The 22,769-nt window shown below is 42.4% G+C and overlaps 1 protein-coding gene across 2 annotated transcripts in view; it reads left to right on the top strand.

Annotated features, from left to right (window-relative positions):
* Positions 1-454: 454 nt before the first annotated feature.
* The window catches only part of arb2a (ARB2 cotranscriptional regulator A), a 143,578-nt gene continuing 121,263 nt past the window's right edge, over positions 455-22,769 (top strand). Inside the window, exons 1-6 of one of the 2 annotated variants that reach the window (XM_030105611.1) lie at positions 455-556; positions 1,193-1,333; positions 3,504-3,605; positions 7,275-7,375; positions 20,426-20,491; positions 22,276-22,467. In XM_030105611.1, the coding sequence (XP_029961471.1) occupies positions 1,228-1,333; positions 3,504-3,605; positions 7,275-7,375; positions 20,426-20,491; positions 22,276-22,467 (567 nt within the window). In that variant the 5' untranslated portion in view covers positions 455-556; positions 1,193-1,227. Of the gene's footprint in view, positions 557-748; positions 769-1,192; positions 1,334-3,503; positions 3,606-7,274; positions 7,376-20,425; positions 20,492-22,275; positions 22,468-22,769 lie in introns of those variants that run through there. The other variant, XM_030105612.1, reaches the window with a different exon arrangement.

The following is a 22,769-nucleotide window of genomic DNA, read 5'->3' on the forward strand; positions in this document are numbered from 1 at the left end:
GCCAGTCGAGAATGCTCCGCCCCCTGCTGTACTGAGACGCACGCTCCGCCTCCGGTGAGCAATGAACCTCGCTTGCATGTTTTTGGACTGTGGATGGGAACCGAAGTACCCGGAGGAAATCCACACACATACAATATTAACATACAAACTCCACATCAAAATCCCTGGCCAGTATTTGAACTAATGACCTTTTTGTGAGCAGAGATGCAAACCACAGAGTCCCACTAAGCCTCGTTTGATCATTGAGTGTAATTCAATTAGACCTAAATAAAGTCTAAATGTGCAAAAAGACGACTGAAATAATTTAGCAGACTTAAAAAAGGATCGTTTATCCCTTGAAAAGCTGTCAGAAGTTGGTGTGAAGGACGTGTTGCGGGGAAACATCTGTCCGAGCCCCGGCAGCTCGCGGTGCTACTGTCCCTTTAAATATCCCTTCCAGTCCGTTGCCCCGGTAACCCGGAAGCCTCGTTCGCTCCACGCCGCTCCGCCGCGAGTCCTTCCTGTTTTGGATATTTTGTAGGAAGCTGCAGCTCCTGGACAGTCGCAAACACAAATGGTGCGTGAGTCAATCATAAAGTATGCATGCATCTCCCGTACGACGCTGCTGCTTCGCTGACTGTCTCATAAAACACGACTGACGCTACTGTACGTGCTCGCAGGCTTCCTGCGGAGCAGAAGTAGCTGCTCACAACCCGGAGTTTAGGAAACATCAGACAGATGTTGATGGCTGTGGAGAAAATGACGGAGCGGTCTGACTTGCTTGAGCGTGTGTGGAAATGAATGAGTTTTTTTTTTGTTGTTGTTGTTGTTCCGCCTAAAGCGCGGTTTTAAAGCAAGAATAATAGCTGTGTTTGCATAATTAACTCAAGTTGTAGCACACGTTCAAAGTAGGAAGCGCACGTCTGCTGCTATACTAATAGTTACACGTTGTGTGGCATTACTGTTGACAAATAGTTGAGTAACATGTTTATGTCCTGTGTTATTGCATTGTAAATTATCCGGGGCTTCGTTTAATACGCCTAGCTTTTTACAGCAGAGCTAGGATTCAGCAGTAAACTTTAATGTTTTGGCCTCCTGCTATCATACAGGTGCTGCAAGCTTTCAAACAAATGCTTTTACGGCCTCAACAATCCATGTTTTGCAGCAATGATGTTTCCTCAGCATTGACTGCTCTTCATTCTTGGTGTGACAGGATTCGTGTCAGTGATCTCTGGGAGGGGAGGACACATGCTCTCACATCTCTGTGCTGCCACACCAGCCTTGTACATACTGTGGATCGCCATGGCCCAGGTGGCCGGCCAAGAAGACAGAGAGAAAACCACTGCGCTCAAAGGTGAATGGAGACTCACACTGGGTGAATGATTACCAGACAGAGCAGGGAGAAGTGGTGAAACACTGCTGAAACACATGACCTGAGGAAACAACATCCAAGTGATTTTATTATTGTAAACAGTCTCAGTTTGTCCAGCAGCCACGCCAAACATACCTTAATGACGACGTCAACTGGAGAACATTTTGCTAATTTATCACATCATAATATTAACGTGCACAATATACGTACACATCACATGAACTGCTATAGATTATGATACCATGAAGTATGTGTTCCTTCTCTGGATTTCAAAATATCTGGTCAGTGAGATGGAGCAGTAGTGCCCAAAATGTCAGCTCACTGATGTGTGTGAGGAGAGGCTATGGGAGAAGATACAAAGGAATAAGAATACTTCGCTTGAAGAACAATACAATTTGTTGCCAAACCCTAAGTCAGATCAGCTCTGGGTTTGGTGAGTGACGAGTGCGTTTCAGTCCTCTGAGTCATTCAAGGACATCTAGATAATGGCTGTGTTTCCACCTGGAGTTGCAACATTTGGCAACATGTCTGTTAATTCATAGAGTTACACAGTAAAGGCCAAGCCAAACACAGAGTTACGTAGACATGCATGGATTTGGTCATTTCCATTGCCATTACTCAATAGCAGCATTGGATATCACCCATTCACCTAATATTAAGGAGCCCTAAATTTCAGTTTCCTCATTTGTAGAGCATCAGACATAGAGTCATCTTATATTGTATGTGTTAGCTGTTGAACAAGAAGAAAAAAACATTGATTTTAGTTTTGCACTTTCTACGGTAATGGTACAAGTGTTAATATTGTATCTCTACTGTATATTGTTTCCAAGTCCTGGTCCTCAGGCCCCCCATCCAACATGGGTTAGATGTTTCCCTCTTCCAACACAAATGATTCAAATGATCTGCTCGTCATCAAACTCTGCAGAATGTGTTGAAAGAGGGAGACATGAAACATAAAACATGCTGGACAGGGGGGCCTGAGGACCATGACTGGGAAACACTGTTGTATTTAAATTATATAACTTGCCATGTTTGACATTTTTTAAATTGGACGAGAGGAAATGGCCCAAAATTCATATCTCTTTATCTTTTCTCAAAATGGTGATATACAATATAAATTCAGTTTGTTTTTTTCCCAGTGAAGTTTGACTACAAAAAGACATTTCTTGGCCAAAGTCACCAACAAACTGCAACACAGACACTTTTACTAACCACCAGCTGCACAACATAAACATGTGAAATCGCTAGTAAAATGGTGAAAAAGTGTGTGGGGTTTAAACCTGCTGTATCAAATTTTAGTTCAGGGAGAAAGTGGATGCAGTCAGTCTACTGAAATATTTTTTTTTTCCATTATTATTATTAGTATTTTAACATTAACTCATGTTATTAACTTTATTTGTGCACAGTGCAAATGCACAAACATTCACAAATCCAAATATTTTAGTACAAATGAATAGAATGGATGCCTGAAAATGTATTATTTTCAAAATAAGTACAATTTCAACATCATGCCAACTTTAAACTTTGTGTCCGGGTGCAAAATGTAATGACTAACCTTCTACTAACAACTGACAAACTTTCTAAAATACACACATTTTGAAAATGTTGCAGATTCTAGAACTGTCACACATTTAAAACTATCACACATTGTTTGACATACTCTTCATAAATTGTATAGCAGTGCTACAGAAAACAGTGATAGAGTGAAGGGCATCCCGCCTACTATGTCATGCATACGGTGCATTTAAGTTTCTCAGGTCAGTTGGTTGATAATAAATTTAATTTTCAATGATTTAGAGCTTGCACTATGCTGAACTATAACTGTATAAAGTGATGTAAGTAGAGGAAAACTTTGCGTCTTTATATACTGAATAATTCCCAAATATTGGCAGTTCCACCGTTATGTATACTATGTAATAGTGAAAATTCCTTTTTTCTGCATTGACCAATCCTACTTCTGCGATGCAAAGGTGCAGCCATATTACTCCAGAGAGGGTCAAGGGTCTTGCTCAGGGTCCCACAGTGGTGACACATCAGCTGTGGGATTTGAACCTGCAAACTCCTGATCCGAAATCCAAACACGTGACTTTAATAAGAGGAAACGCTGCCGACCGTGGTCACTAATTGCTCTCCCTTCATTTTCTCTTCACAGACCTGCTGTCGAAGATAGACTTAGATGAACTGATGAAGAAAGATGAACCTCCTTTCACTTTCCCCAAAACACTGGAGGAATTTGAATATGCCTTCAATGAATGTAAGTACAGTTAGTGTTCAAAGCATGAACCCAAAGCGTCTCCACGAGTTTGATGGCGTGCCCAGTCTGACAGAAGGACTGCTGATAAGAAAACACACCAAACCCAGGAAGTCAATAACACTTCTGACAGTTCAGGCGAAATGTTTCAACTCAGGTAAATAGCAAATCCCGTCTTGGCTCAGATTTGGGAACCAAAGCTTTGCAAGGCCCGGTTATAAATGGGTAGAATCATAGTTGAGGATTTGGCTGCAGCCTACAATCCTCTGAAGCTTAAGTTTTCAGAGATGGATGCATTTGAACAGTTGGTTGTAACATTAAGAGGGGACATTCTCAAAGTCGTCATCCATCCGTCTTCTGCACTGCTTTATCTAATTCAAGGTCGTGTTGGAGCTGGAACTGATCCCATCTGACTATTAGCAGAGGCTGGGCACACCCAGGACAGGTCACCAATCCATCACAGGGCAAACATTAAAGAAACGGTCGTACAGACTCATATTCACCGCGAGGGACAATTTACTAGAGTCTCTAATTAACCAGTATCCTGAGAAAATGGTGAGATCGTGCAAACTCCTCACAAAGAGGCTTCCAGGCCGAACTAGAACCCGGACCCGGGTTACTTTGAGGTGAGATTGATGACCACCGCTCTGTGGGCTTAAAGTAATCAAAGAGAGAGAAAATCTTCAGTGCCTTTATGTAATCCAGTATTTTTCCGTCCGACCTCCTGCTTTCCTTCTTTATTTGATCGTTCCTTAAATTCGTCACGTGACCACTTGAGGAGACTCAGCCTTTATTTTAGGAACCACTAATAATTATAGCTCCTTTCTCTGCCAGTGTTTTAAAATAATGACCTCAAACTGTCTCTGCTGTCCCCTGAGATGTTTTTGGAGCGTGCGTGTGTGCGTGTGTGTGTGTGTGTGTGTGTGTGTGTGTGTGTGTGTGTGTGTCAGTCAGTGGTGACAGCCACATGATCTAAAAGGTCTCTTTCGGGTTCTTCTGGCCAGCTTTAATCAGACCAGGTGGAGAGGAGGGGTGAAGAGTTGGAAGTGGCGGCGCCGGTGATTTTGGCTCTTAGTATTCCTCTGTAGTTTCTTCCTCCCCGCCCTCCCCGCCCACCCCTGTTCTCTGTCAGTGTCTTTACTGGCTGTCTGGCTGGCTGAGTGGGGGACATGTTGTGTACTCTACGGCCCGTCAGTAACCTACTCAGCCTTGCCCTCTGCCTGACGGAGCATTTGCATAACCTCCCAGTGCCTAAGAACAGAGACACGGAGACTTCGCCGCCCCCCCCCCCTCCTGCCGACGCCACCCCCCATCCTCATATATGCCAGTACCCGCCAACCACTCTACCCCACCTTCAAGTCCCAGCTCAGTCTACCATGGAGGCAGGAACACATTCAGAGATCCTCCATCTCCTCTTCCACACCATTCAGTCTCCCTTCATCCCTTTTCCGCCCACTTCTTCATATTTCTCTATTTTCTGTCCCGTTTAAGTCCTCCAACACACACACACACACACACACATAGACTTATACACACTCTAACCAATCTGTATGTCTTGTCAGTTTCCACTCAGGCCTGTTTTTGAAGGAGAGCATTTCTATTAAAGCCGCGGTGGCCCTCAGGCAATGTCTCTAGTATGTCTACTCAGTGGCCGTGGCTCGCAGGCATTTCTATAGCTACACCCCGGCTACCTTAGCCCAAGACAGGTGGAACAAAAATGTTAATTTGACCATGTAATGATGTGAATACAGAAGAGGCTGTGTACAATAGTTTGCAGGTATCTTAATCACTGAAGATGATGGCTTCATCTCGCTAGCCCTCCGGTTTTCCATTACTGGAAATCCAAGGTTATGTACACCTAATTAAGCGGCCAAATTGAGAGCAGAATGCTAATTATGACAGAAAAAGAGAAGAAAAGTTGAGAAAATGTTATTCCTTTGAGAGGTTGTGTTGGGGGAGACTGAGGAGCTGATCACCCCCAGCCCGCACACACACACACACACACACACACACACAGACACACACACACACTTCTCTCATGCACACACACACCACTTCCCTACAGTAGGATTTCATTATAGCTCCTCTCTTTCCTCTCTTAGGCAGTAATGTTTAGATCCTCACCTCTCCATGAATGCATAATTGATTTTCTTCAAGGTAGTTTTTTGTGCGCGCTGCTTTTCCCTAACTTCCCACTTGTCTCCCAAGCTACCTCTCGGGCACAAATGCATTTTTTAATGCAACACGATACCAAAACTATATTCTGGATTACATGTTGTCTAACAGCGAACCATAAAAGTGAATGCTGTAATACACAGTGAGGCAGCGATGTAAGATTCATCACCTTGATAGAGGTGTGAAAATGGTAGCAATTTAGAAGGAAATGAGAAAAAAAATGCTTATGCTCTCTTTTATCCTGCAAAGATATTATATTTATTTATATCTTAGATGGGTTTTCTCACATTGTGCAATAATTGAGAAAATATGAGAGCCCTCTGGCTATTTGGGTTAAGTATGTGTACTTTTTTGTGGTTTTTTTGCTCTTGCAAATGTTACAGTGATAAAGGTCAAAATTAAATTTAACTCTGTTTACAGCTTCATTGTGTTGCGGTGTCAAGTGTAGGATCGATGGGCTCAATTCTAATGTAGTGGCTTCATAACCGTACCGGGATAATTGCTTCAAATACATGGAGCATGTCTAAACTCCAGTCTGCTATCTTATGACTACATCATGTGGAATAAGAACCTGTTAAAAGCTCCTCTGCTTTCTTTAAATTATAACACATGACTTTATTATTATGTGTGAAACTTTTTATCCAGTCCATTCTTGTGTGTTTTGTTACAACTATTTAAGCTTAACGTCAAGGACTGTATGCTCACAACTGGTCCTGCTGGCTAAAGTTGGTGTGTGTGTGTGTGTATGTGTGTGTGTGTGTGTGAGAGCTGTGCTGGTTAGCTTGATTGGCTGATTCCCAGACAGCATCCTCAAAGGAATTACAAGGAGCAGTTGCCGTCGCGGCGAACGCGTGCCAGCCCACCTTCCCCTCTTCCCTCTCACCCACACACACACACACACACACACTCACACACGCACACACAGCAGGCTGAGAACCTTTCCCACACCCCCTTCAGTCTTTGCTCCTGGAGATTTCAGGTGGAAAAGGCAGGGACAGGACCGTGGCCTGCCGCCAGAGCGAACAAGGAGTGAGAGGGAGGGAGCGCAAGCGATGGCCGCGGTTAAAGAGGAAGCGGAGAGGGCTTTTAGACGAGTGAAGAGACGGAGAGGGAAAGAGAATTTTTACCATACCAGCTGTCCAGCTCTGGCCTGCCAGACTACCCAGAAGGCTGTTGGAGTCGTGACTGGAAGAATGCTGCTGCATCCACAGGCCTTGTACCTGCCAGATGGGGGGGCTGAGGGAGGGGAATAAGGAAGTGAAAAGACAAGCACACACAAAATATCAGGGAAAAAAAAAATCAAAGTGCACAGGTGCAAAGTATGAAGACACTCTCAGTTTGCTCAATTTTATGCTGATGTACTTAAGTATGTGCAGTCTTGATGAGTGACACACCTTTTTTCCCAATGTAGAAAAACTTATACACTCTCTGTCTGCTCTAATTACAGATGTGCATTTCTCATGTTTTTTTTTTTTTCATTGTATGTTTCACACACAGACGGCCAGCTCAGACATATAAAAACGGGTGAATCCTTTGTGTTCAACGCCAGGGAGGATCTCCACCGCTGGAACCAAAAACGCTACGAAGCTCTTGGAGAGGTAACACGCTGATTTCTCTCCTGGCAGACCAAGTGATCCAGGATCTCGGTGATCAGCAACATCGTCCTCTTTTCTGTGTCAACCTGCTTCATAACAAGATGGCTGTTGTTTATTTTACGTGGCTCACAGACCTTTGCCACACTTGGGATCTGCAAAGGATTGTGTTATGCTGGTGTAAGATTCAGTAGATTTTTGACATCTCCGTTTAAATTCTGCTTACAGATCAGTTTCATGCAACGGTTTTGTTTTATTACCTGTGGCAGCAGCTCTGCTGCGGAAGAACATTCAATTTGCAAACGTTGATATCAATGAAGAATAGATTCTTTTTAAGATGTAATAAAAATGTAGGGTTTGTCAAATTATCAGTGTAAGAAAAAGTCAATACTTTTAAATATAGCAATATTGCTTTTGGTGATAGTGTATCGATTCCCGAAAACACTGTATCTGTGTTTCTTGAGTACTTGTATTTATCTGCATAATTGAAAGTTTTTTCTTATCCAGACTCGTATCGTGTTTGAATTGTCTGAGGAGAACGGTCCTCCAGGCTCGGACTCCACTATTGCAGGGTATTTAGACATTTTTGGAATATGCAATTTCCAGGAGTTCAGGGTATTAGGGCAACTTACAGAAATGGCAGGATGCGAAATGTGAATATGGAGACTTTGTGTTGAATTTGGTGTTCTTTTTCACTGATCCCCTTCTCTGACATTGTTGCTCCAAGTTTTGTGTATTCAGTTGGTTTATATGGTGTAATGTTGAAATGTGCAAAGAAAAAAATGTGCCTCTGTTACACCATTTAACTAACTAACTGAAAATAAGTATCCGCTCAAGAGCAGGGTCTCTCTAAAGGTCTCTCTAAAGAGAGTTTTTGCTACTTGAATAGCTTCTCAGTTTTCCTCAGAGTGAATACCTAATTTGTTATTTCTTGACATTGAAAGCTACTTTTCATTGAAAAAGGAATTTTTTTTCCTGAGAACTTCTCTGATGGTCTTATTTAGTTTTGTGTTGGTCCAACTTCATCTCCATTTTCCAAAACATACAGCAACCTAAAGTTCACCTTTAATTCACTTCTCGCAGTTCCGACACATGCAGTATGCATTAAGATAATGAGACAAATGTTCTTTTGTAATCAGTTTTTTTTGTTTGCATCCCCTACCATGTTGCTTTTAATTGTTGTGTGCGTTCTTTGAAGTTCAAAGCAAAGTGATGGCTCGTTTGTAGGATTACCTGCGTGTTTTTTTTTTTTTTCTAATGCTGGTATACAGTAGCTCCTTTGAGAGCCAGTCTTCAGTAAAGGCTTTTTTCCCCTGTTTTTTTTTTTTTCTTCTTTTTTTTTTGCCTGCTCAGTCACTATCTACCAGCATCTAAAAGGATGTAAAAAGGAACATTTGGTAGCAGAAAAGCAGAGGCCCTGAAAGAACACACAGGTATTTAAACCAACTGAGATCAGGCATCTGAGGGGGGGGCAAACATTAGGACGAAACAAATAATCATCAAGCAAGATGTATGCAAATTTTATTCATCCTGTGATTAAAAAATTGACAGAAGTATCATCTTTAGAGGAAGAAAAAGGAAACCTTGTCAATCCCTGTTGATATGAGGCCCGCGTAATGAGAGCAAATACTGCATGAGTTGTGCTGCGGGAGATTAACCGGCTGAGAAGAAAGCAGCACTACCTGAATAAGCAATATTATCTGTCTGTTGTTTTTAGGCCACAGATGATTCAAGAAAATGAATACTGTACCTCTCTCACACTGCTCTGCATTGTTTTTCGCTTGTAAGAAATATGAACCATTATAAATAGACACAACTACTGAATTGTGCGCCTTTGGTTGTAAAAGTAGGTTATGCTCCTTAGTCAGCCTCTTTATGTGTGGGTTTAAGCGTTGCACAATTCATACCTGCTTGCTTATCCCTGCAAATGTATATATCTGTTCAGATTTCGCTCTGTGTTGTTTAGCTGTTTACATTTTTCTTTCTTCGCTCAAATTCTTGATGCCAGTCAAGATAACAGACTCTGCTGGTGTTATTGAAGCGACTGTAGAATTAGCCTTGACGGGATGGACCATCAACATTGCTGAAGTTCCTCCGCACACACTAATGCCCTCTATCAGATTGCCACCTGAGACTGTCTGAGAACCGGCTACATTCAGTCCGAGCGCCGTGTCAGATGGAGTTGGTACAAGGACACGGGTGCATGTGTTTGCCCCTGGCAGTTTGAATGGAATGGCATCATCATTGCCCCCTAATGTTCAATCACATTCCCCTCCCTCTCTCTCTCTCTCTCTCTCTCTCTCTCTCTCTCTCTCTCTCTCTCTATGTCCATCCCTCCCTCCCTGCTCTCTTCTTTTTAGTGTCTCCCTCTCTTTCTCTGTATCGAGCACCGAGGGCTCCGTGCGTACGCGCGTGCACATTTGTGTGTCTGCTGTGTACATTTGTGAGGGGACTGGGGGGGGGGGGTGGGGGGGTGGCGGCGGCTGTATTGTCAGACACATCACAGCACCAGATGTCCAATTTGCACTTCAGCCTCGTCTGAATGGAGGGACAGATAGAAAGAGGGAGAACGAGGATGTTGGGTGTGATGGCCTCCAACCAAAAGAAAGAGATGAGAATAAAATTTGGGTTGAGCGCAAGAAAAGTAAATCATTTTTTCAAATACAGGAAAAAAAAAAAAAATCAGAGTTTTAGCCATATATTTATAATGTGAGGTGTGGAGACTTTCAGATAGTATTTGTGAGAAGCTGCTCCGGTCCACTTTGTGTGCACAGCAGTGGCCGTATTCCTCTGCATGCCAGTGAAGGACAGTTCAGCACCTCAGAAAAATCTCACATTGATCTGGATCAAACCTTAACCTTGTAGGTCTGTTTATATTGGCAATGCAATGAAGTCATCAAACAAACTTAAATGAATCTGAACTGAAAAGAAATGACATAAGGTCACCGCACGAAGAAAGAAAACTATGGCTTATAGAAAATGTGCAAACCATTACTGTCAATAAAGATTGATGAAAGAAAAAGGAGCGCTGGAAGAAGAGTGTAGGTTATTTGTTTGGCGCTGAATTGAGAGAAACACTCTGACCTGCACAGATTAACATGACTGCATTCATTATGTTTAGTGCATCTGTTTGCATATGTAAAATAATATATAAAAAAAAAGAAAAACATGCATCAATCCTTTGGCTAAATTGAGATAACCACTTGAATTTTTATGAAGATGAGCGCAAGACTGGCAGAGTGATAAGAGGTGCAAAGGTCAATAAAACAAAAACTACATTGCTTAAAATGAATGGCTTCTATGAGCTTTTTTTCTTTTTTTCTTTTTAAAGAACATAAAACGGTACAGGCATAAAACAGGAGAATGATGTTCTTCAGAACCATAAGCTCTGGCATTAAAAACCCTCTTAATGTACTCATCAAGCACCTGATTATTAACTGAAGCTGTTTGAGGGAACAGAAGGTTATTTAGGAGAATGGAATATTTTTTTCTTTTTTTTTTTTGTCGGAGTCAACTGCAGGTATACCCCACTGTGTCATCCGAAGTTAGGGCGACCTCAAAAGAAAGCACGCATACGGTTGCGTGGGTAAAGTAGGACAAATAAAGAGTCTGAAATGTTCAGTAATGTTATCAAGCACTCCATCAAGAGGTTGAGCCCTGACTTGAGGGATTTTATTCCACCAAACCTGGCAATGTAAATTGCCATATAGGCATGTTGCATTTTTTATTGTGTCATTTTCTTTCATTTCCTTTTTTTCCCCCTCCATTTAAAACTCAAAGTGTGGCACAAGCCAGGCTTTAAATAAAAAATAAAAAAAAAATCAGCAGATAACTAGTATAGTGACATTTTCCGGCTCTGACTGTTATCATAATGACTGTGTTACAGCTGTACTCCGGTAGCCGCGCTGCGCCGCACTGTGCAGCAGGGTCACCTCAGCCTGTGTAGGTGTCAGTTGTAGTCTAATTCCTGTGATTCACTGATGAATCTCTCTGATAGAAGACAAGCATAGGGTCTGGCCCAGATGGAGCTCTATTAAGCTGTTAATAAATGAGGATTCTTCTCTGCTCTGGCTGCATCTGTCGGATGGAAGGCAGTCACAAATTTGTAAACACACGCGCGCACACACACACACACACACACACACACACACACACACACACACACACACACACACACACACACACACACACACACGCACACACACACAGTCAGAATATTGTAATGAAGTAAAGCTAGCCAGATGGCTGAATTAGAAAGCTGTCTCTCACTCTCTCTCTCTCTCTCTCTCTCTCTCTCTCTCTTTCTCTCTCTCTCTCTCTCTCTCTCTCTCTCTCTCGCTCATCTTTGCCTCCTCGTTCCTCCCTCTGTTTCCACATTATGAATATCGGTTGTTGCATTTGTGGTTACCATTTGGTCAAGTTCTGAGGCCTTGCTCTCGTGTAACTGAAATGCACACACACACACAAACGGTGGGTGGCGCAGGTTGCTCCATCCCCATCCTACGTTGTCCATTTGTTGAAGTGTCCCCGGGCAAGGCGACGAACCCCAAGTTTCTGTTAATGCATTGTATAGGTCTGACGTTTCACCGTGTGCTTGATACAGTCATACTGTAGTATTGTTATTTTCACTGCCGGTCTGCTACACTACACACCTCTTTTCCTGCCACAAATGTCACAGTCTTTATGAGTTTCCCTCGGTGAAATACTGGTGTTTTTTTCAGCCCTTTCCAAGTGTTTGGCCTTGTTTCCCCCCATTACAAGTGGTTTAGAGATGCTACTTGTCTGTGGAGAGTACTGTAGCCTTCTTTTGACAGTACTTCTGCTGATTGGAGTCCTGTGGGCTTTATTTAGCAATTTCTGTTTCTGTGATGTAGTTGCCTTTCTGTCTCTCAGTGAACAAAGCTTGAGCTATTGATCCTCTGTAGGGAGGGTCACCGCTGGTATGATTAAGTTTCTGTAAAGCATTTTAGAGCAACATGGTCTCTCAAAATAAAAATCTTTAGTTTAACCACTATTTGGCACCGAGGAAGCCCCATTGTGTTGAGAATTACAGTATGATTCACTGGACTTCCACTTTAGTGCAGCGTCTCCCACTGTCACATCCATATCTTTACAACAGGTGAACAATCGGTTCAAGTTAACAAGAATCGGTGTCAATTCGTTGTTGACCAAGAGGGTTAATGTGGTCAATCCCACAAATTCTCTTTGAGTTTTGACTGTTCAAACATTGCAGGAACTTACTCAAAAAGCTGCGGGGGACCCATAAAGTCATGTGTCCACTGCAGAGTCACTTGAAATGGCTACAGTTTGATTACAGTTCTGTTTATTTATTTTTCATAGAACCTCTGACACTCGAAGGACTCCTGGTGCCCACATTGCTGGACTAATTAATGTTGAAGAATGAAACGCCTCAGTGATGCACTCTGGAGTCATTTGAGGTTTAATGGGGTGCTGACATAATAGGCTTGTGCTTGAAATTTTAATGTTTAATGCCTCAAAAAATGATTCTGGCACATTATTTTTGTATGCACAAATGTGCACAAATGAATTGAAATTGTTTTATTCATGTCTGTATCACATTTGGTGCCAACCTCACGCTGGCTCGGTGTCATTTTCATACCGATGTCAACAATTCTGCACACTGTTGTGCTGTCTGTTCAACGAGACATCCAACCTAAGTAATTAATAGAAAATGTGTAGGTATTAAAAACAGTGTCTGGCTGTGAGGTGGCTGCCCAGCACGTGTTTCCCTGTGTTTAACTCAGATAAAGAACACGTGTTTTATATGTTTTGCACTTGTGGGGAAAAAAAAAACGGGGTATTTAAGTAAACAACTTTGTATTGAGAGTGGGAGGCGGCGTGTCTTCGTGAATCGGCCAGCTGCTGCACACACTAATGAACAGCCTGCTATATATTGAATAGATCGAGGATGTGTGGTGACTTTCACTTTATGTCTTACACTCGTAGTGCTGGCAGCACAGGTTAATGGTGCTAATGTTTTGTTTTGAATATTAATTAACCAAATCATATCACCTGTAGGTATTTGGATGTTCATTTTAAAGCGATATAAACAGTAAAATATATACATGATTTAATACATGAGAGACAGTGGCCTGCTTCTTAATGGTCATGAACTTTATGATTTATCACATTGGGACTGTCTGTCTTCCTTCTTTGGCTTGAACCAACTTAAAGGTTGTATTTATCTTAAATCAATAACAGGTGACTTGAGGCAAAGGACAAAATACAACCTTGACTAGTTACCAGTCCTTCAATCTGCAAACACAGACACCAGCAATCACGTGCATGTTCACATCTATTGGCCATGTAGAGTAGGGTTTCCAAATACTGCAATAAGGATATGCTTTGTGATAGATACAAACATTTAATTAGATCACATGAATATATTTGTGCTTCATTTAATTTTTTTAGTTTTGGTGATTTTTTCTTGATTTTTGTGCTTCTGATATCTGTCCTGTTGTCTCCAAGTGTAAAATAGTGAAGGATGTCAAATGATTGTCATGTTTTCGTTTGTTGATGAGGCAGTTTTTCTTTAAATAATCGCAATTTGAAATTTTGTCATTTGGAATTCACAAAGCATGGATGCATAACGTAGGGTGAAATGCTCTATCACAACTCAATCATATCTTTTGCGATCTGTAAATTACTCATGTTGCAATAAAACATTTTCGATATGTTGTTGAGCCCCAATGTGGAGACTAGTTGGGCGATCCCGTCCTTAAGGAGATCATCCAGTTGGCATCCGATCTCTGAAAACATTGTAGTGTTAACATGGCTGCCACATCTCTAATGTTCAAACATATTTAAATAAATCATTTTTGAATTCCCTCTCTCTCTCATGATCGCCAAGCTGTAAAAAGATGGTCACTCACAACAAGCAGGGTTTTTAATCATTGGAATCATAATGAAATATTTGGAAGAAACTTGTGTAAATCCAGTGAAAGCATGTAAACTCCACGCAGATATGTGCTGGGCCCTAAAGCAAAGGTCTTATAGTTATGAAGCGAGTGTGCCAGTGATTTCAATTCAGACTGTCAATGTGAAAACGCACATTCACCCCATGTCAATGTCAACAAGACAGTTTGCGGCTGAATCACCTTTTAGAAATTCACTATAGCACTATCAGATATTAGGTTTTATTAGTAATTTATTTAAAATGTGTAGCTTTTGATGACTGTATAGTCACCGGCTCGCAGTGGCTTACAGTCTTTGGTTATAAGAGGACTGTGAGTTAACTATAAAAAAAGTCGTGGAGCAGTCATGAAGTGCGGCATCCTGTCCGTGAAGGGAACCCTGGAGACAGGCCTCCATACTGTACTTAAAGCACCAGGAGGCCACATAACAGTTGTGGAACCATTTTGTTGGAAAGCTAATGGGATCTCTCTAAAGAGGAACTATAAATGACAGCTGTCTGCCCTGAGTCACTGACTGTCATCACGTCTCCATTCCCCAAACACTTAAACACGGCTGCCGGAGCTTCTGCTGAGAGCAGGAAGCAGACACAGTCAGATGAAAATGGTTGCAGGGAGTGGGAGAGGTGGATTTCAGTTGATGAAAGAAAAGGGAATTGGACAGGGGATATGGGGGGGGTGAGGGCGGAGGGGGGGAGAGGAAAGACAGGAGGGCTGGTAGTTACAGCACAGACATCTGTCGCTACCGCTGACACCCACGGTGGCATACAATACTTTACTTTGAATTAGCCCTCTGCCGGCTTCTCAGTTAACACCTGAGGAGGTCATTATGATGCCATTAGGATGAGTAGAGCAGGGAGGGCACAGAGAGGGATAGCTGCGCTAAGTGTAAACAGTCTGTCTATCAGTCTGCGTCTGAGAACTTTCTCTTCCCCTGGAGAGTCTTCTCTCCTCCGACAGAAGAATGACAGAGACCTCATGGGAATTACAGCAGCCTGTCTCCCTTTCTCTCTCTCTCTCTCTCTCTCTCTTTCTTTCTTCCTCTCTCTCCCTCTCTTTGTTTCCCGCACGGACTGACAGATCACACATTCACAACAATAGGGCCTATTTTAATACATTTTCTGTTGGAACACGAGGCTGACTTAAAATAAACAACCTTTCTGTTGCCTCGTGCTTTCTCTCATTTTCGCAGTCTCTCTCTCTTTCTGAGTCTGCTTTGCTGTTGTTGCCACTGTTGTTGTGCTGCATTGTTCGGGGGGGGATTTTCTTCTTTTCTCTTTTTCTTCCTTTCCTCTATTCTCTGGAGAAGAAGGAATGCTTTCCTGGGTGCAGTCAGTGATACGGCACGAAGCAGCTCTTTCAGTTTCATTATATAAACAGCTTTGAAGCCTCTTCTTGCTCTCCGGTTTCTATGGCTAAGTGGCTTTTGGAGAGGGCTCTGGACTAGGGAGACAAGAGGTGTGTGTGTGTGTGTGTGTGTGTGTGTGTGTGTGTGTGTGTGTGTGTGTGTGTGTGTGTGTGTGTGTGTGTGTGTGTGTGTGTGTGTGTGTGTGTGTGTGTGTCTGTACATGAGGTTTGTGTGTTTGCGCGTAGACAGGATGTGTTGTTGTCTTTAGTAATATTCGTGCACGTGGTTTCACTTATGCCGACCGGTTTCTCGAGTTACAGAGAATGAGCCACCAGGCCTCAGAATCATTCTTCAACTGTGACTTTGGATGAATCAGTTTCTCAAAACATGTGATGGTTTTGACCTTTTTGGACACGAAACAACAACATACACAGTTTAGTAGCCAGATGTGATGTGAACATGTTTCCATGAGACACCGATCATGGCCCAGGTCCTAATGGGCCACATATCAGCTGGTCCCATAGGGAGACTGTAAGAAGAAGAGATTTTTTTCAAAGTGAAAGATTAGTCTTTTAACATATTGAAGCTTAATTGACAAGTCATAAATCATAGACGTCACATTTTCACCTGGTTTGACACAAACAGCATATCTACTGCTTCTAACCAGTCTAGATGAAATCGTATTTTCTGAGTATGTAGATTCCTTTTTCTCCAATTGAAGGGAATTTACTTCAGCTAACAACTTCTATATATCTGTCTGTCATCCTCTGCATCGGTCTGATCGGTATGACAGCAACTGAAAGGAACTTTTTCAGATACATTGAGAAATGTTTACCGAATCTAAAACAAAGACACGATTAAACACACTGATTTTTTTCAACACAGCATTTTTTCCTAAGTCGATTATTTGAAATTAAAGCAATGAAGTCTCAACCCTGGTTTTTCCAAAAATGTTATTTTAGCCCGGTGATGGTTGTAACACTCTCACGGAGAGGAGAATTTCAATCTGTCGATGTTTAAAAAGTTACAGACCCCTGATTTCTAACAAATAAGACACACATCTGAAACTGGAAAAAAAAAACCCAATGCTTGACAATACTATTAAGAATCACCACTCCCACCGCCACATGAGTCTCTATTTCTGCCTTCAAAACACAGTTACATGAAGAAATATGTAGGTGCAATTTGTTAACTTTCAAACCCTCTTTCCTGCGCATCTGCCCTCTCACAATACTTTGAGGCATGTCTTTAATTTCTAAAGCCAACGTCAATGAATTCATCCTTTAAGTGGGCAGAAAGCATCAGATACACTGCAACATCAGAGAAAAACAGCACACAGTGAAATGGAAAGATAGATATTTCACTGACATGTTACACATTTTACTGTATTTCTTGGCAACCCAATCCAAACTGGTCCATGACCCACAGTTTGGGAAAGACTGCTCCAGAGCATTTTCGTCATCGGATCCCTGTCCTTCTCTTGTTTTTGTACTTTCTTTGTTCCTTTAACTCATCTTGCATCTCTTCCATCCTGTTTGTCTTCCTGTACATTTGTTGTGTGTGCACCTGGAAAGGATCAATTTGCTTTGGCCTCAGGTACGGTCATACGTTCGGTCAGCCAAACCAGGCATGACTGTTGTAATCAGTGAGAGAACACGAACACACACACACACACACACACACACACACACACACACACACACACACACACACACAGAATGCGTGAGGTCTTTTCCAGAATGTGTCTACTTGCAGGTCCAGTGGTCTTCATTAAGACTTGGCCTGGTGTGTTTAAGTGACGGATAAAGACGAGCGGCTCGGGATGACCAGAGGTTTTTTCTAGCAGTGGATGAAGTCACGGCCCACCCACTTAAAGGCCTGTTATCAAGGCCACGCACTGCGCTGTTTTCTCTCTCCCTCTCCCATCCCCTCTTCCATCACTGCTGCTCCTCTCAGCTGTTCCCTGCAGCAGGACTTGGCACGAGACTCTGTCTCCCGGGGATAACTTTGCCATCCCTCCCTCCTCGTCTTCTTTCTTTCCTGCCGCTGAGCCTTCTCCTAAGTCCCTTCCTTCCTCCTTGATCCCCCGCTTTTTGGTTCATCGCCACAATGCTTCCTCTGCACAAACAAACCGCAGACACAGAGGTGACCTCAGCTGCGGGGGGCCTGAGAGTGTCCTGCCGTTCCCCTCACGGTCATGAAGAGTTTGCCGTTTGATTTTACACCGCCAGCAGTCACTGTGCTCTTCATGAGAGCATGGGTTACAGCGAATACACATGTTTTGAAAGCTGTCACTCTTGATCACTGTTCTGCAGGTGAAGCTGTTTACTTGGATGTAACATGATGCAGTGTGGGATTTAAGGCACTTTTTATCACCGAAAATGCGAGCTTACCTTGACATTTTAAAACTAATGCTTGCCAGTGTTGCGTTACTTATTTCTCGGAAATGAAAAAGTGTCTTCTCAGCATGTTGATGGTTGCAAAACTTCCATTTGAATTGATTTACATGTTGTTGTCTTAATGCTATTTGCAGAATCTGCTCCCCATGCTCGTCCCAGTGACTGATGCCAACAGTGCAAACCACTCAGCACTGCTTCCTGCAGGCATTTCATTAAAGGACTAATAACACATTGGTAATTAGGTGACAAAGAGCCCTTTCTTATTGCACTGATCAGGTGCTGAGATGAAGTCCTCAGAGGATGTGACTGAAGGAGGTTGCTCATCTGCGTGCATGCACGCTCGGAGCCTTTTTCGTTGTTGCTGAAATAGAAAACACTTTGTTCGTTTGTTCGAACCTTTACATTGTGAACCGAAACGCAGAGATGTGACGATCAAACAGCCTGTGTTGAAAAAGGTTATATTGAAAATATTATTTATATGCTAAAGTATCATTGTATGGGTGAGATTTTTAGAGTAAAAGTATTCCAGTATTTTTTTTAAAGATTTTCTCTGCTGTTTCTTTTTTTTTTTTGTTTCCCATCAGTCTCTCCTCTCATTCTATATCAGACTGTTTTCGAGCCACCTGAGGCGCAGAACAAATAACATAGTGCAAATGAAATTTCCTGTGAAGCTTATTGATGTCATTAAACACTAGCATACTGAGGCTTGAAATCATTTTAGTCTTCATCAGACCAGCTGACATTTTAGTGAATTAGCTGCTGGAGGTTCGGTGTGGCCGATGCCGGCTTTTCCCGCCTCCTCCAGCTTCTGCTCCTCGCAGGGTCAAATGGTGGAATCGATCATTTCATTTTATCCGTCTGCTGGCCTTTGATTGGTTGTCATAACGCTAATGTGTGTCTAGGGCTTAATGTTATTCTTGCATGCAGTTCTTTAAGCAGTAAATTAGGTTAGCATTGAGTTTTATTCGGGCACATAATAGTATACAATTACACTGTTCTGATTATTAAGAGAATTCCCTTTTTCCTTTAAGGCTGAGGATGTCTATTTTTTTTGGTAGATGAGGCTTAATTGGATACTTCTGTTGCATTTCTGCTAAAAAAAAATTCTATTGAATTTGAAACATGCAATTTACGGACGTGTATAATTTCATTCTCCCCAGCTTGACATTTCAAAGCATAGACTAAAGATTGTTTTTGTGTGTGTGCCAGCAGTTACAAAAGCAAATCACAAATGGAAAAAAAAAAAAAAAAGTATTCAGTTTTAAACTCTTTAGGACTGAGCAGCACAATTTTGCAGCATTACAAAACACTATACATTAATGGCAGCGTTGTTTGAAAGGGAAAAAAATGTTTCCCGTAAAAATGCAGATTTTACTGGCAAATATATTTGAGCTGCTCTCATTACATTACAGTACTTAAATGACGTCTGACCATCATCTAACTTTTTTTCTAAAAGACTCAACAGCTGAGTTTTGATCTGTGTTTGTGTTCAGAGTTGGTCAGTTCGCCGTGACTGCGGCGAGGACACGCATTGTAGCGGTGGCGCCGATGGCGTTGTTTGGTTTCCCGGGTTAATAAGGCCGATGCTTCCAAAGCCGACTAACGTGAGAGTTCACAGCGGAGCGCAGCATGTTGCTCAGCTGTCTCTGCGCTTCATTCACCCAGCACAACACTGCCGTGATATGTACAGGACACGGGGATTGCCATAGCTGAGGGGAACATCCTTACAGCGCTGACACCTTCTAGTGGCGGCGTGCACTGTCATCATCTTCTGTGTCGTTCACACCTGATCAAAAATTGAAATCTGTTGCACAAAGTGTTTTTCTCACCGTTCTCAGCAGCGCAGGAGAAGAAAAGAAAGAAAAGGGGGGGGGGAAAAATAAGCAAAATGGAAAAGAGCGCTGTTAATGTCACTGAACCATGAAAGGCTTGGCCTGGGGTTGGAATGACTCGGTATACAAGGTTCTTTAGTGCTGTGGCTGCGGGGATAAACATAACTTACATCAGCCCTTCGCTTGTACAGGAGATTTCCTCTCCTGGCACTTACAACCTCAACGCTTTCACTGCACTGTGATTCACACACACACTCACACACACACACTACCCTTTCAAGTAGCTCTTGTGCACACACATGCACATACACACACCAGAGGGCAAATGAGGCTTTTCAATAGTATTTTTTTTTTTTATTCTGTTTGTGAGCATGACAGTGGATGCTATTACTTGTTCACACATGCACACCGAGTTAGGTAGGCTTCCACTGGATGGCTCCGTATCAACAGTGCAGTGAAAATTATTATTAATTGCATTTACAGTCTATTATCAATGTGATGTTTGACTGCATGTGTGCTCTGTGTCTTTCTCTCTCTCTCTCCAGATCATCACTCAGTTTGTTTATGAGCTGTTGGAGAAAAAGTGCAACTTGACTAAAGCAATCCTGCCAGTAAGTACCCGTAGTGAAAAGAGGCATTTTCCTCTGTGATTTATGCCCTTGAAGATTAAAGGGAGTATTAAATATGAAAATTGACGTAAATGCTTAGGCTTCAGAGTGTGATTATGATATTGAGTGTCCTTTAAAAAAAATAAAGAGCAGGGGATTGTGAGGAGTCAGCTCTCCCAATTCTCTATCAGTCTTTGTCTTTCTTTTTCTGTCTCACTCAGTTTGTCTCTTACTCCCTGTCTTTCTTTCCGCCCCCTCCTCCGCTCACATCCTTTGTGCAAAAGTGTCTCCTCAACAAATTAACTGTATTGTGACGTGTCATTTCAAAGGCACAGAGGCACAGCATGCTGATGCTTAATCTGTTTGCATTCAATTGCGCTGAAGGGGACTTTCTACTCTGCCATCGCGGAGTTATTCTTTGCCAAGCTCATCCCGGCTCAGAGCACACACTTGATCCCTTTTATTTGTTGTTCGGAGCATGTTTGTCTCTTTTTGCCCCGGTTTACCTCTCCATCCTTGCTTCTTCTTCTTTCCTTTTTTTTTTTCTTCTTCTTTCCTGTTTATAAAAGTAGTGATCATTTTTCAGACTGCGTTTATAGGGATGTGCCGGTGTTTAGAAGCATGCCAGAGTTAGCTCCGCCACTAACAGTGTCCATAAATCACCTAGCCGGAGTCAGCGCCTTTCATTAGCCCCCATACACTTTTACTGGTTTATCTGCCTGGCCTATTTATCTCATTATTCCTCCAGAAAATTGCTCCGCTATGCTGCTCTGCTGCCCACCCGCCTGCGTGTATGCGCCGTACGTGTGTGAGTGTGTGTGTGTTTGTGTGTTGGTGGTGGGTCCGTCCACCTGCGTGGCATTGAACTTGTGACCGCAGATTTTAAGAAGATTAACCGCAGCCAAGTGTAGGGAGAGGGAATGAGGGAGCACAAGTGAATAAGGGGTAAGATTTTCTCCCCCACTTGGCTCTCTTTGTCTGTTTGGATTAAGTTCTTGCAGCTGCCACCCATGGCTTTATGGACAGTGTTTGTCTCCTTCGAGATTCTTCCGAGCATATTTGGGAGGGATGCGGGAAAAGCACGGGATGTGGATGCACTCAAACACTGACTCACACTTTCTGTTTTACTCTAATGACACAAAGGCTTTTTTTTGCCTTTTTTCTTTTTGTGATTGTTGATGGAGTAGAAATACCTATTAGCTTTAGGATCCATAGAGAAGGAGGCATGGCTTTATTTTAGAGCAGAATTCAGCAACAAGACAACTCAAAATGGTTTGCACTGACAAATATGAACGGCTAGAAATGCATGATTTGCATCACATTGAGACTTAAACAGAATACAAAGAGTTAAACGACACACTGCAGCATAAAATGAATGATTGCTTTACTGAAAAGTAGCAGCCAGCAAAAAAGCATTCAGCCGTTAAAACAACTTAGAGCTGTCCTCCAGCTTATTTCAAATATTTGATCCATGAGAAATTAAAAAGTAGCTCATGCTTCTTTGGTTCTGAGACTGGATACAGAAAGCAGATTTGATCCTGATGACCTTAGAGGTCTGGATGGTTCACGACCTTATCGTAAATCAGAAGTGTATACTGGGCCTGAGCCATTCGGAACTTTTTGATGTACAAGACAAACAAAGTGATGGAATTCCGTGAAAAAGACAGTTTTTCCAGCAATCATACAAAACACATGAGAGAGATGTAATTTATTTTATGAGTTCAAATTTAAAGTTAAAACTCTTAAATCTGACCTGTGGTAACAGATGTCTTTCCCGGACTGTCCAGGTGGATGCCACAGAAGATGAGCCCACAAGTTTTATCTACCTGAGCCCGGATGCCTTGTCCAACCCGTCCAAGCTGCTGGTGCTAATCCAGGGTAGTGGTGTGGTGCGAGCCGGCCAGTGGGCCCGGAGATTAATCATCAACCAGGACCTGGACTCAGGGACGCAGATCCCCTTCATTAACAGAGCCATGGAGGTACGGGACACAACAAAACACATTCAGGCTGTTTTATTTGTTGCTAAAATGATGATTGTGATTAAAGATGTAACGCTTTTATAATCAACATTTATATCACTTCTTTCACTTGTTCTTATACTGTTTCTTTCTCTACGTATTGTTTGTTTTTCTTTGCAAAAGGTAGAAGCTGCAAGACATATTTGGTATTTTGGGATTTGTGGGTGTCTGAGGGAAAAAGTCACTGCTGCCTGTGGTACAGCCACCTCTGCCACAATGGTTAACCTAATAGGATGGTGGTGTGACAAGCGTAACACAGTTTA

This window comes from Salarias fasciatus, chromosome 12 (genome assembly GCF_902148845.1).
Source record: "Salarias fasciatus chromosome 12, fSalaFa1.1, whole genome shotgun sequence".
NCBI classification, from domain to species: Eukaryota; Metazoa; Chordata; class Actinopteri; order Blenniiformes; family Blenniidae; genus Salarias; species Salarias fasciatus.